Here is a 14,663-nt window from a genome sequence, read left to right as displayed (position 1 = left end):
TGATGCTGGGGACAAACTAGAAGGTTTGCTGCATACCATCTCCCAATTACCCAAGTATATCCCTTCCCAGACTTCTTGACCTCATTGCTGGGCTAATGATAAAAAAAATCTTCACTGTGCATATTCAGGAGGACTTCAGTTACTATCATTGAATAAAGGTAGGTGTTGGAATTCATGACTGCCATGGCAACCATAGACTTGTCACTAGATAGCATGATCTTACTCATATGAAACTAGTATTGAAGCTAGTATTGATTTCATAAGGACTAATTTGTGATCTGATAGTGCAGAAAATTAATATTAGTCCTGATAGGATCACATTTGCTTCACAACCTCCTAGGATATATGCACCCATGAACTTGATCCATTCCAGGCACCTTATGGACCAAGTATGACCATACTATACGATGTTATACAATTCAGTTTGCATGTAGAAGACCATAGCACAGATGAGAACATGTTCTTTCTAATTCAAGAAAACTAGAATTGAGTTCTAGTTACTTTTTCAAGCATCTAGTTAAACTACTTGAATGCTGCTGCCACATAGGAATGAAAACATTGTGCTAAACAAATAATAGACTGAAATAGGTATGAAAAACTTTCAGCTGCTTTACCTTCAAGAAATAGCATGTTTCCCCGAAAATAAGACAGGGTCTTATTTTCTTTTGGCCCACAAAATATAGCTTGGGCCTTATTATCAGGGGAGGGCTTATTGTTTTGGGTTGCTAGGAGGCTGCTCTCTTGTGAGTGGGCTCCTGAAGAGCTGGGCACAGCCTCAGGCTTGAACAGCTGTGTTGCACTGTCGCAGCAGCCATGAGGTGACCATGCTCATGAGCAGCTGCCCAGCAACCCCCCTTTCCAGCCGGGCACAGTGCCATTCACTGACCTAGGGGTATCGCCAAGCTGCGGGAATGCCTGTTCGCCAATTCCCACGGCTCCTGCAGCTTGGTGCCTTCGAAATGCCCCTAGGTCAGTGAATGGGGCTCTACCCCCCTCTCCAGCCATGCAGAGCTCCATTCACTGACCTAGGGGCATTTTGAAGGCACCAAGCTGCAGGAGCCGGAAGGCGGCAAACAGGCGCTCCTGCGGCTTGGTGATACCCCCTAGGTCAGTGAATGGCACTATGTTGCTGCTGAGACAGTGCAACACAGCCGTTCGAGCCTGAGGCCTGAGGCTGTGCCCGGCTCTTCAGGAGCCCGCTCGCAAGAGAGCAGCCACCCGGCAACTCCCCTCTTCAGCTGGGCACAGCGCCACTGACCAACCTAGCGGTATCCCAAAGGCGCCAATCAACACGAGTGCCTTTGCCCCCCACCTTGTTCCTGTTGCTTGGTGCCTTCAGGATACCGCTAGGTTGGCAAGTGGTGCTCTGCTTGGCCAGGTGGGGGGGATTGTCCAGAGGGCTTATTTTCAGGGGGGCTTATATTTTTGCCCACCCAAAAATGTGGCATGGCCTTAGTTTCAGGACATGTAGTATTTTCAGGAAAACACGGTAAGTGGCCCCATATAATCAAAGGAAGAGCCTAATAAGATTTGCTTGTATAATATAGATAACTGCATTTAATAAGCTCCAAAATGCTACGTATGTTCATATTTTCATACAATATAAAATTGTTTACAAGCAAGGAGATACAAGAAGGAGATGGATAAAGTTGCCTGCAATTGTAATGTATTATACATTATGTGGGATGAAAAATTCTACCACAAAATGAATGACATTGGAATTAAACCTCTACTCCTGAACATTTTTAACTTTACTTAGTATTTTCGTGGGCTTTAATACATTTCATTCTTCTCCCATGAAAGCATACTCTTTTAAAAATACTCTTTTATTAGAGCTTGAAAATCCAACAATTTCCTCTATCTTGGTTTTTAAGGAGAGTTTAAGAAAACATCTGGCAAAGCAGAGTTTCAATTTAGTGAGTCGCACCAAGTAGTGCAAAGACTGTCTGGTTTTCCAGTTTCTGGAAATACTAGCCACCCCGTCATTCTGTGCATATAAACTTCTACTAGATGTACAAATTCAGGAATGCTACATACGGAAAACACATTAGTGGCAAAGAGAAATATAGATTATATAGTGGTTAAAATGGCTAGGTTCGTATATCATACACATATCCATTATTTTTTAGACAATGTTTCTTGAATATGTCACAGTGAATGGACTCACCCATCTCATCAAACCATAACCCATAACCCATATATATCTACGTAGCTAGATACACAAATGTGAAAAATCAAATCAAATTATGACAAGTTGATAAATTTGTACAATCACTATCATCCTAAAACCATGTTCAGTTTGCCAGCAATTATGATAATCATTGGATAATTATGTGCTAGTCATTAACCATTTATTGTACTGAATTATCATGCTACATACAGTTTAGCAAGATGTTAAAAATTCCTGTAATAAAAATAAACTGAACAAATTGTATCTACTTATATGCAGTGGGTTTTTTCCCCCTCAAAATATGTTATGCTGGCTGAGAATTCTGGAAAAGATAGCGCCAATATCTCCTATCTTATTTCCAGATCATAGAGTAATATATATTATTCTAGGTTAACTAACAGCAGAAGGTGAATCATAATTATATTCCATCCTCCAGATAGTTTTTCCCCCACTTGAAGAAATGTAGTAAATAGTATCTGTCCCTCTAGATAAACCAGATCAAAATATTCAACTCCACAGGAAGACCAAAATTATACTTTACTAAGGTAGCAGGGGTGGGTTCCGGCAGTCGCTACTGCTGGTTTGCTCATGGCTGTGCAGCACGTGCACATGCGCAGTGCAATAAAAATTGCTCTGTGTATTGTTTTAAATTGAAATAATAATAATAATAAAAAAAAGAATTTAAAAAAAAATGACTGATATATTTTCTATAACATGTAAAGAAAGATATTGTACTTGTTTTAAATTGAAATAATAATAATAATTTTAAAAAAAGAATTTAAAAAAAAATTGCTCTGTGTATGCGCAGAAGCAAAAACCAAGATGGCGGCACCTACAGCGCCACCCAGAGAACCGGTTCAGGGGTATGGCAGGCGTGGTTGCTGCCGGTTCCAGCAACCCAGGCCACCAAACCACTACCAGTTCGACCGAACTGGTCGGAACCAGTAGGAACCAACCACTGTAAGGTAGGCTATAAGAACAGAATCCTGCAAATCTGATTGTGCTGCCCATCCTTCTTCCTTCTCCCTTCATGAATTAGGAAGGTATTTGTTTAAGTCACATCCAAATATTATCTTATTTCCCAATTTAAATAATTTTTTAGCCCCCTTTGCCTAAATAATGGTGCTCACATATGTTTTTTCCAGGTCATCTCCCTTAAACTCTGCACCAGCAAAGAGGTATTTATTGACCAGTACAAGTCTACACTAAAGTCACAACGACGCCAACCTCTTTGGGAAGTGCTGAAATGGCATCAGTATGCTTACAATCTTTATGTTCATGTCAAGTGAAGCAGCCTAACGAAGTATGAACCTTTTTTTTAGATAACAATTTTAAAATATCACCCCTAAGTAATTCCAGTCACCTTAGTGCATCATTAATACAAACTATGTTTACTGCTTTGAAAGTGAGGTCTGCAGAATTAGCACCCCTTAATTATACTATATTCAACAAAATATTTTCTTTAGCCAGGTCCTACATTCAAAAGAAAAATAAAATTCCCTGCCAATTTTTATTGCTAAAAATACCAGTTTTGTTCCTGTACATGATGAAATATACACTTGTGCAAAGGGTACATAAAAGTATGTATTTTCCTCTACTTACTAATTCAATTAACCATTGGGATTGTTTATTCTAACCTCAGAGAAGAGAAGAGAAAGAGGAGAAGAGAAGAGAAGAGAGCTAGCAGAGTAATAATTTCAGGAGTGGCACTGTTATTCTTTCTGCCCAGTAGAACTTTTTCTCTTTACTGAAAATTTTTGTCTTAGTCACCAGCAGGAATGTATTATTTGCCATACAGAATGCAATATAAAAAATCTTCTCTGCCACAGAATTTAAAGCTATATATGGAGAAGAAGAAAGAAGATGAGAAACTAGATGCCAGAAAGTCTTCTCTAACCACAAAGAAAGGAAATGTGCAACTGAAAACTTTAGAGGGATATGTTCTCCATTCAATGACAAATACTTCAATGAGCCTAGAAAATTTAACTGAATGGATCTAAGATAAGAAAAAAGGTCAATAATGTACTTCTTTCAGTGAGTAACCTCTTATTTTTCACTTCAATATGCTTCCATTATTTTCACCTCTTTATTGTCACAATTGTCTCACACTTTTCACAACTGCTAATGTAGGCACACTGCTTTTTTCGTGTATCCATTTTAGCTATAGATCTGGCTGAAATATAAACTTTTCCTGATTTTGTCTGTGTACGTGTGTGTGCGTGTGTGTGTGCACGTGTGCGTGTGCGTGTGCGTGTGTATCTGTTGAGTCACTGTAGGTTTAGATTGGCTACCCCTGCTCTAGCCCTTCCATACCATGGCATTACAAGACAGGCTTTAAACCCATAGTTTATTTAGGTAAAGAAAATTGCATGGTTCTTTGTAACTTGAATCTTTCATAATATTTCAGGGTGGTTTGAAATGTTGCCTTGGATCCCAATTTCTATATGTATAAATGATTAGCAGAGGAAAGTTCATTTCTTTGTCCTATAGGTAAAAATGACGACAATATTTACAAGCTGCCTAAAAGAACCTTAAGCACAGTTATGAATGTTCAGCCCAAAAAAGCCTCTGTTTCATCCCAAATAGGAATGTGGTTTATAACACCCAGAAAAATACGGCATACTTCAATTAATCCTTCAGGGGAAAAAATTGAAAGCAAACAAGGTCCAGGCAGAAGAAGAACATCATGGCTTCAAAACCTAATGGACTGGTTTGGAGAAAACTCAGCACCACTTTTTCATGTGGCTGTTGACAAAAATAGGATTGCCAACATGATCGCCAAAGTCCAATGACGGATATGGCACAAGAAGAAGAATTGTCAGGATCCTGAGAAACTGTTGAGTCATTTGTTGTTGCTCACTTGAACAGACTGGATACTGTTTGTTGGCCAATTAAAAAAAAAGACTAACACCTTAGCAGTGGTGTTTGGAATTTTACAGAAAGAACTTTCTGAAAGACTGCAATGAATAGTGTTAACCTTGCAAAAGCCAGAGATGACAATACAACATAATTCAAGTGTTTCTCAAGCTTGGCAACTTGAAGATGTGTGGACTTCAACTCCCAGAATACGTGGCTGGCTGCGGAATTCTGGGAGTTGAATGCACACATCTTCAAGTGTCCAGAGTTGAGGAACTCTAATCTAGCTGATAAAAATCCAGTTCAATTATACAATAGTTAGGAGAATTGGAGCAGTCAGCTTGTAAATCATTAGAAAGTACAGTTCCCTTGCAAAGACAAATTCACTCACTACAGTTTTGCAAAAACAGCAAAGAAGAGCTAAGGATAAAAAACAGAGATGAATGGCATAAACAATTCTCTGAAGCAACTCATCCTCCCTTTTCAAGCTGCAGGCAAACGATATGAAAAATTAACATTTAGACAATTTGGCTATTGTAGAAACTGTTAATAATTAAGACATTTTGTTTACATAAATCTAGAACTTTTAGAATGGTCTGTTTTACACAACATGCAAAGTCATAAAGTGGTTTGATTTGGGCTGCATGTATTGAACAAACTCAGTCAGCTACAGTTTACAGAATGAAACATAACTAAACTATGCAAATATTGTAAGACAACCAGCTAGGATATCTAAGGACTTCAGATAAAACTTTAGATATTACTAAGAAATATTTGTCTGAAGATATCTGAATACATTAAGAAACATTACAAGACAAAATTTATTGTTGTAAGCTATGGCAAAAACAACACGTGACCATATACCAGAAGCAAAATTTTGCAAGTGTTGCAAACAAGCAAGCACACTAGATGAACGAACATAAAAAATAAAATCTCTATATCTTTATTTACAGGTAGTCCTTGCCTTACAACCACAATTGAGCCCTAATTTTCTGTGTTGCTAAGCAAGACAATTGTGAAGTAAATTTTGCCCCATTTTATGACCTTTCTTGCCACAGTTGTTAAGTGAATCCCTGCAGTTGTTAAGATAGTTAAAGGGTTGTTAAGTGAAACTGGCTTTCCCACTGATAGTTGCTTGTCAGAAAGTCGCAAAAGGGGATCACATGATCCCGGGACAATGCAAAATATGAGTCTGTTGCCAACATCTGAATTTTGATCGCATGTCTATAGGGATGCTGCAACAGTTGTCAAGTGTGAAAAACGATCGTAAGTCACTTTTTTCAGTGCAGTTGTAACTCTGAATGGTCACTAACTCTTGTAAGGACCTGTATGAGATTTTAGAAAAAAAATTTAACAGTTGTCTTTTACAGCACATTTACACTGTTATATGCTCACTACTTTACATTGTAACCAATTGTCATCTCTTCAGTGTTGTGACATGAAAAGATATACTTAAATATTTATAAAATGTGAGGGAGTGTACTCACTTCTGTGATATACTGTATATAGTAGAAGGTCTATGTTACACATCTGTTATACTTTGTACTTCTTCCCTTGGTGTCATCAGTAATCAAAGTTGTGCTGAATGAGTAATACTTATGAACAGTCCTTAAAGTTCTGGTCATTGCAGTACCCCTGAAATTGTGGGATCACAATTTGGCACTTACAGTGTTTGCAGCTTCCCACCATCGCTGTTTGCCACATTCCCTGCCAGCTAATGGTGAAGCCAGCAGGAAAGCTTGCAAGTTGTTGTGGTAAATTTCCTTCACTTCCTGCACTATTCATCTTGCCTTGCCATCCACCCCTTGGCCTTCCTGCCCTCCTGCACATCCTATGCCAGACCTCCCAAGTCTTCCCCTTGTCTCCCTCAACTCAAATGCCTCCTGCACCCTGGACCTTCCCCTGTAGCACACACTCCTCCATAGCACCCATGGCAGTCCCAGTGTGGTGTGCACCACCACACTGATCACCTAAGATTCCCACTGCTTCTCACTTAATGACTCACACATCTTTGGATAATGACAGCAGCTGGGACTGCCAGGATTGTTATCGGCAAAGCAATGCAGTTATGTTACACTTTGCTTTATGACTGCATTGCTTAGCAACAGCAATCCCAGTCCTATTGCTGTCATAACTGGTATATTTCTTTTAACTGAGAATGCAACCAAATTTATAAGCAGCAGAATTGTAGTCATTAATTATTAGCCTTCACACCACTCAACCTAGCATCTTCCTAATATTTAACACTAGCACACTGTTAGTGATCTGGCTCTGTATTTTAATTCTGGCTCTTCCAATTCTGTCATTCTTATGATATATGTGACATATAAAACAGGAAACAGGCAGTCTTATCTTACTCCCTTTCTCTCTTTTAGCTCATAAAGGAATTATTCATTGTAAAGATTCTCCAGAAAACTACAGCTGTGTTTTGGAATTTTATCAGTGTCAAAGATAATCTACATTATGGCATAATATATAAAACCAAAGCCTTTATTTTCAATTAAAAAATAAAGGTACAAAATGTTTTTTGTTTTGTTTTCTTCATTTCTTCCTTATCTCTCTACTTTTTTGAAAGCAGACTGTACATTTAGAATGTTTCTTTCCATGAATAGCTCAAATTTATCTGAACCAAAAGCTTGCATGAGACATTAGTAAAATAGTTTAGTCAGTTACAATCTCTGGTATCAGCCTTCTTTCATTTAACTTTACTCCCTAATCATTTCTAATGCCTGGACCCTACAGTCTTACACCATACTGCTGACTCAGATCTGCATTTCTTCTGCAGCTTTAATCATTTCTTTGGGCATTTCAGTTGCACCAGGTGCTTTTCTATTTGACAGTTGGTCTATTATTTAAACTATCTCACTTTTAAGTGCAGTCAGTTCCTAAATATACTCTTTCTTTGCAAATGTTTGTTTTTCCCTCACTTCATTTGTAAAGAGTTTCTTTCATCTTTCAATTCCATTTGCTTCTATTAGATGTCTTTCATGATTATTCAAATACTCTTATCATCAGTGGTGGGCTGCTGCCAGTTCAGACTGGTTCAGGTGAAGTGGTAGTTCCGACGAACAGCTGGCCCCCACCCTATCTTGTCCCCACTCTATCTTGTCCTATATTTCCTTCTTTCTGGCTTAGCTGATTCGTGCAGCACAGCTGATTTCCACGCCTCCTCTGTTCTACTTACTGGGGTTGCCTTAGAAGGTAAGCAGCTGAGCATTAAATTGCTGTATTTTGAACGCTGTGCCCAAGTGTGTTAGGTGTGCATGAAGCGTGCATGCATGCACAAAGCGTGCTATCACCAAACTGGTTGTTAACCTGGTTGCAGCCCACCCCTGCTTATCATAGCTGTAAATTGCCCTGAGATTTCTCTGATTTTTTTAAAAAAACATTTTGCAACTTTACTGTGGATTATTTTAGCTTCACTTTTCTCTTGCCAGGAAAAATAGCACTACTGGAAGCTTCTGGCAGCTTGGTTTCCAGGTTCAATGAAGCTAACAAATTCTTCCATATCAAGATGACAGTGGTTCTCAATCTTCCCAATGCTGCGACCCTCTAATACAGTTCCTCATGTTGGGGTGACCCCCCAACCATAAAATTGGTGTCTCTGTTCCTAAGACCATCAAAAATATGTGTTTTACGATGGTCTTAGGCGATCCCTGTGAAAGGGTTGTTCGACCCCCAAAGGGGTCCCGACCCACAGGTTGAGAACCACTGCTGTAGGCTGATGAAGCTGGATAATTCACAAGTTTTAACAGCTAACAACTAATTTCAGTTCTATATAAGAAGTGATCTATAAAAAGATGCACAAATATAGCATTGTCCATGTAAAAGGCTTAAGATATTTTTTTATCTGGCATTATGCATTTGCCTGCTCTACTATTCAAAGTTAACTGACTAAAGTATTCAACCCTGTGAACATAAAGTTTTCTTTTCCCATACACAAATATGCTGCACAACACAACTAGACATTTTCAGAGACGGCATTATTATTTTTATCTGGGGAGTCATTGGCAGAAATAGGGAAAATGTGGAAGAACATTCCACTGTAATGCTTTCCATATGAGAATAAGTCTGCACTATATTATGTCAGCACTAGTAGCTATGATAATTTGTATAATCAAAAATGCCAAAAACAGACAATACTAGGAATGGTTCAAAATGCTGTCTGAGGTTTTCTTTTTCAAGCAATTCAAATTATAGTGATATAAGCTCTATTTAGAAAAGGCAGGAATTAGGATATGAGTGCCGTAAAATAGGCATAATGACAATCAGCTTTGCTTCAAGACTAAAAGAACATTTACAACCAAGATGAAACTGACAAGAAACTTCAGAACACATTTCTTCTTCAAAATGTGGCATTACCACTATATTTAGCTTTTATATTATTCATACTTACTGTATAAACCATAATTGCCTGAGTCATACAGGAAAGTTAATCATAAGCTGTGGTTAGCAAATCACAATGCCTAAAATCAGACATCACTAACAATCTATAACAGTCTTAGCAAGGAAGGGCAACTAAGCCTTTGCCTAGAAAGTCAATCACAGTCAATCACTCTCCCTCTCTCCCTCCCCCCTCTTCCTCCCTCCCTTGATCTGAAACTAATTCCTCTAGGAATGCATTTTGATTATCAGTGGCAGCTTTCCTCTTGTAAGCAACAGCATTTAAGGCAGCAAATTTCACTAGGACTGCAGCAAAGTGAAATAAATTTAAGTGTCTCAAGCCTGATACTTATCTAATTTTCCCCATCACATCCAAGCAGGTTAAACATCTCACACATTACAAGCACACCAATATCCTGTTGTAACATCTTTAATTGTACAGGATAGACATTTTGTCGTATTCTTTAAACAGTATTATATAACTAATAGGATTATTCCTCAAAGGAACAACACTGCTATAATGTATTTGAATTTTCATAGATTAATGTAGTTTTCCCAGTTTGTGCAATTGTTGTACTGGTGATTGATCCTGCCAATAACATAAAGTCTTTTTTTCACCCATGAATAATTTCACAAGTCTGTAAAGATGATCATTTTTTGTTTATTCAAGGGTAATGCTGGGATAGTTGTGATAATTCCTGCTCTTGGGATGTTTACAAATTCAAACTCCTTTCCAGCTACTGCAACTCTTTAGACTAGACTGAGTGAGTCCTGTGAAAGCCTTTCAGGAACGGACAGGAGGAGTTATGGAATTTAGGATTTATACTTGCAGAAGTATACATCTTGTGCTCTTTTAGATTCTAAGTAATAATACTGTTGTCTACTGTTTCAAAATATACAATATGAATGTAACATCATCTGTGCTACAGGATTACAGTGAAGGTCATTGAACTAGTTATCCTTTTTTAAAGCAGAGAACTACTAAATATATTTGTATATGTCCATAAAATTAAGACGGATTAACTTCAGTGCTTAAACATAAGCATTCAAAAGCTGTGAATTCTGAATGGCGGTTCATGGCAGTTCACTATTAAGAGAAATTGTGAAATATTTCTTATAATACAACCTATATGAAATTATTTGGAAAAAATGTATCACCCTAACTTTTAAACCTATATTTTTGTTAAATATTCTCAGCACACATGGTTTCCTGTTTAAATATCTGCCAAAGTATTCAATGTATAATCTAAAATCAATGAACTGAACCAGTTTTTAGTGTCTAAAAATTTGTCACAAATGCAAATGGTAGAGATTAACCTAAAGGAGTGATGTAGCATTCTGCCATTTGCTATATTAATTATTGAAATTAGTAATATAAAAATATATTGCTATTATAAAGTTTCAGTTATGCCTAGAAAGAATAAAAGTGACACGTTTTGTTTAAAAAAATACTGTACTTCCTAATTTCCTTATCTAAAACACACCTTTTGAGTTTCTAAGGAAAACAGGAGACTGAATCAACAAAAATACCTTCATGTTGCCTGTACAATAATTCTTGTAATGCAGGAAATTTTATTACCTGCCTTTGAAGTCACTTAGCTGGAAATAATTCCAATGAGATCTGTATGTGTAATGCTTCTGTTTTAAAAGAAAAAAATGTAATTTTGTCTAATAGATTTATCCAATTTGAAGAATAACTGCAACACTGTGGAAGGCTATTTTACTGAGTACCTTTTTTATTTCACCATTGAAGAAACTTCATATTTACTCTTATTTTGCAAACAAACAAATATGAAACAGGTTTGGCAAGAAAATAGGATCTTAAAAATATCTTAAAATGGCATATAACTGTCAATAGAAAGTTATTTTTGAAATGATAAAAAGCAAAATGTCCTTGGCTCACTAGGACAGTGTCCCTGAAGAAGCAGTTACAGGAGTTATCTGAGTATACATGTAAGCTCCAGTTTGTCCAAAGAACAGTATTTAAGTAAATGCATAGCACTTTATGCATGAACCTTTTATGATTTACATAACTTTTAAAATTGTAACTATTTTGCAACATTTTCTAACACTACAGCAAACTAGACTATGTCCAGAAGCATTATCACATAACTTCAATATCGTGTTGTAAGTGATAAATAACACAAAGGCTTACACTATATATGGATATTTTGATGGGAAATATATATAGTGTGTGTATGTATGTGAATGTGTGTATGAGTGAATGAAATTAGATAAATTATTCTGGTCCTGAATCACAGGTATTGTACTAAGATTTCAATTCCCAAGTAAAATCTTGCAGCAGTGATTAATCTAATTGCATTCCTGGCGTAGCACAGCTGCTTCTCAACTACAGTAACAGAAGCCAAAGAAGCCACTAAAACTGCTTACACTATTGCTACTCAGCATAGAAACCACAAACCCATCAACTCAGGAAGTGGCCCAGAACTTTCAAACTTTCCATGTTGCAGCAAAAACACAGTATCAGTCAACACAGCTACTCCTTATTGGTCTCTGCAACTGAGATTTACAACTCTGTGTTGCTGGGAAAGACTTTAGAAGATGAACAACCTAAAAAAAGAGAATAATTTAGCACAATAATCCTAGTGATCAGCTTACTGCTTACAGACCAATTGACTAAATTTGAAGGGGAGGTTGAAAACAATGGGATAAAACAGTGAAGGATTCTGCAGCTTTCCCAACATTACTCCAATATTTTAATCTTGATGTACTCCACTATAAAGTGCATGATATTCCATCAAAGCTTCTACTTTTTTCTACTTCCTGTTCAATCTACTCCTGATGAGCTTCTGATGTCCCTTCAACATTTTTTTAAGGCTGTGTTCACATCCTACCAATGTTTAATGAGCAGTGATTGATTAGTATATATAATGTAGTTTTATAGAAGCTAGGGAGCCATAAACCAAGGACATTCACAAGGTTTGTCCAACACATTCAGCTACAATGTGGATGGCTCTCTTGTGACTCAGTACTTGTGCTATCCCACCAATATTTATGAATGAACATGATGGTTCATTGCATTGTGCAAAGTCAGTTAACCAAGCTTTGGTTAGCTATGGTACGTGCTAGCATCTTGTGGGACACACTAGCCTATTGTGCAACCACCGACCTCTCTCTTTTCGCACCTGACCTTGCCCTCTTTTGATGATTTTTGTCCATTGAAAAGCCTCCTCTGCATCTACTGTCATTCAAACGCAACACTTTCCCTGGTCAATTTCTCCCACTTTCACTGCTCCACTTTTCAAGATAACACTGAAGACAGGAAGGGGGTCACTAGATCTTCCAATCTTGTAATAAGACAAGCGCATAGCCAGATCTCAGGATATTAAACCCGGCTAAGTCTGGGCTATTAATAACCTCCTTGGCTATTTGGCAGCCTAAACGAGTCCAGAAGTGAAATCCTCCGACAGAGACGTGCAGCCGAAAGTGTGTGTGTGTGTGTGTATGGAAGGAGGGGGGAGATTGTGCCTCCCACTCACCTGCGGGGGGCATCGTAATCGTCTCGTTGGCGTTGCTGGAGCCGACATTGTAGATGACCACGGCCGAGGCGTTTTGGGAGGCGGCGTGCCGAATCTTGTCCTTGTAAGTACAGTTCCCTTTAGGAACCAGGGCGATCCAGAGCTTGCCGGAGCCCGGCACGGCGAACCTAGCGTTGGGGTCGCAAGTTTGCCTGTCAGCGGCCGCCGAGGTCATGACCACCTGCCCCCAGACCTCGTTTTTGGGCGAGTGTTCCCCGTAGCGGCCACACTCCGTTTTTTCGCTACGCAGCTCGCTGCCGCCCCCGCTGGGATCCGGATAAGTGATGTTCACGAAGGCCGTGTACCATTCCTCTTTTTCGGCCACGGTGAAATCCAGGCAGAGCAGATGCACGAAACAAAAGGAAAGCAGCCATGTTGAAAGAGCCAGACTGCGGCACGCTTGTATCACAGACATTGCCATCTTCGGCGGCTCCTGCTCGCCCCCCCGTGCGCGTGTCTGCATGGGGGCGAGCGAGCGCGCGCGGGGAGGCGCGTGGGGACACTCGCCGCTCCCGCGCGAAGCCGTGCAAAGGTGGGCGAGCGCCTCTCACCTTTGCAACCCGAAGGCTGGCATTTCGCCTCTGCGGCGCGAATCGGGGCCCCGAGCCGTGGCCCGCCTGCCTCCCCCTCACGCCTCTTGCAGCCGCCGGCTGCTCAGGGAAGACGGGAGGCTTCGGCTGGCGCGCCTGGCCAAAAGGGCGCCTTTTCGGTCCCGGCGGGGCTTCTGGAAGAGAGAAGCGGCTTCTGCCTCCTCCTGCCAGACGAAGGAAAAGCCCCGGGGAGACGGGCTCCGCGCGCTGCTCCGGCGATGTCGAGTCGACTTCTGCTCTTGACCTCTCCCATTCCTCCCCAGCCCTGCCCGGCTAGGTTTACGGCCGACTCTCGCCAGCGGAAATGTTTTGTTTGGGGGAGAGAAAAGGGGGGAGAGGAAGAGCTGGAAGGGGTCGTGCGCAGGAGGAGCTTGGATGTGATGTCAAGAGCTCCCGCAGCTCCGCTTCGGAGCCCGCTCGGTGCCGAAATAGTAGGGTCGACCTCTGCCGGTAGAGGGGGAGAAGGCAGGACCAAGACGCGCTAAGGCGGGAGGCGGCCGGCAAGGTGAGCCTTTGGAAGCGCCGAGGCTGCCCTGGCTCGAATCCGAGACAATTCCCGTCTCCACATTCCTCTCCCGATAGGCTCATACACTGGCGTGGCTATATAGTGGAATCCTCAGGTGCTGAATGGTCAGGGCTGCTTGATAATCCTTTGCCATAATAATAATGACAACAGCAACAAACAACAAACAAATAATAATAATAATAATAATAATAATAATAATAATAATAATAATAATAATAATAATGGCACAAACCAGCAGTGATAATTCCAGTGGTAATTGGCACACTGGGTGCTATTCCAAAAGCACTGGAATTACATTTAAAACAGTTAAAAATTGACAAAATCACCATCAGTCAAATGCCAAAAGCCGCACTGCTTGGATCTGCACGCATATTACGAAAATACCTTATGACGTCCTAGGCCCCTGGGTGGGGCCCGACTAGTAACCAATGCCAAATCCGGCGAAACAACTGGCCGCTGTGATACAATTGTATAATAATAATAATAATAATAATAATAATAATAATAATAATAATAATAATAATAATAATAATAATAAAAACATCGCAATACCAGGTGATAGCAGGGTCGCCGAGAAGGAACATGAAAAAATAGCAAAA

The 14,663-nt window shown here is 39.7% G+C and overlaps 1 protein-coding gene across 3 annotated transcripts in view; it reads right to left on the bottom strand.

Moving 5' to 3' along the window:
* Window positions 1-13,545, bottom strand: part of RNF150 (ring finger protein 150) — an 86,396-nt gene extending 72,851 nt beyond the window's left edge. For 2 of the 3 annotated variants that reach the window (XR_015697880.1, XM_014059788.2), the window contains exon 1: window positions 12,910-13,541. Coding sequence is in view for 2 of the 3 variants with exons in the window: in XM_014059788.2 (XP_013915263.2) it covers window positions 12,910-13,411 (502 nt within the window). In the remaining variant the exon portion in view is untranslated. Of the gene's footprint in view, window positions 1-12,909 lie in introns of all 3 variants that reach the window. The other variant, XM_087724359.1, reaches the window with a different exon arrangement.
* Between the last annotated feature and the right edge of the window lie 1,118 nt (window positions 13,546-14,663).

This window comes from Thamnophis sirtalis, unplaced genomic scaffold, assembly GCF_051295495.1.
Source record: "Thamnophis sirtalis isolate CommonGarterSnake01/CBP01778 unplaced genomic scaffold, rThaSir2_p1.2 scaffold_10, whole genome shotgun sequence".
NCBI classification, from domain to species: domain Eukaryota; kingdom Metazoa; phylum Chordata; class Lepidosauria; order Squamata; family Natricidae; genus Thamnophis; species Thamnophis sirtalis.
The sequence above is the reverse complement of the archived record's forward strand: the minus strand, read 5'-3'. Positions and strand labels throughout refer to the sequence as shown.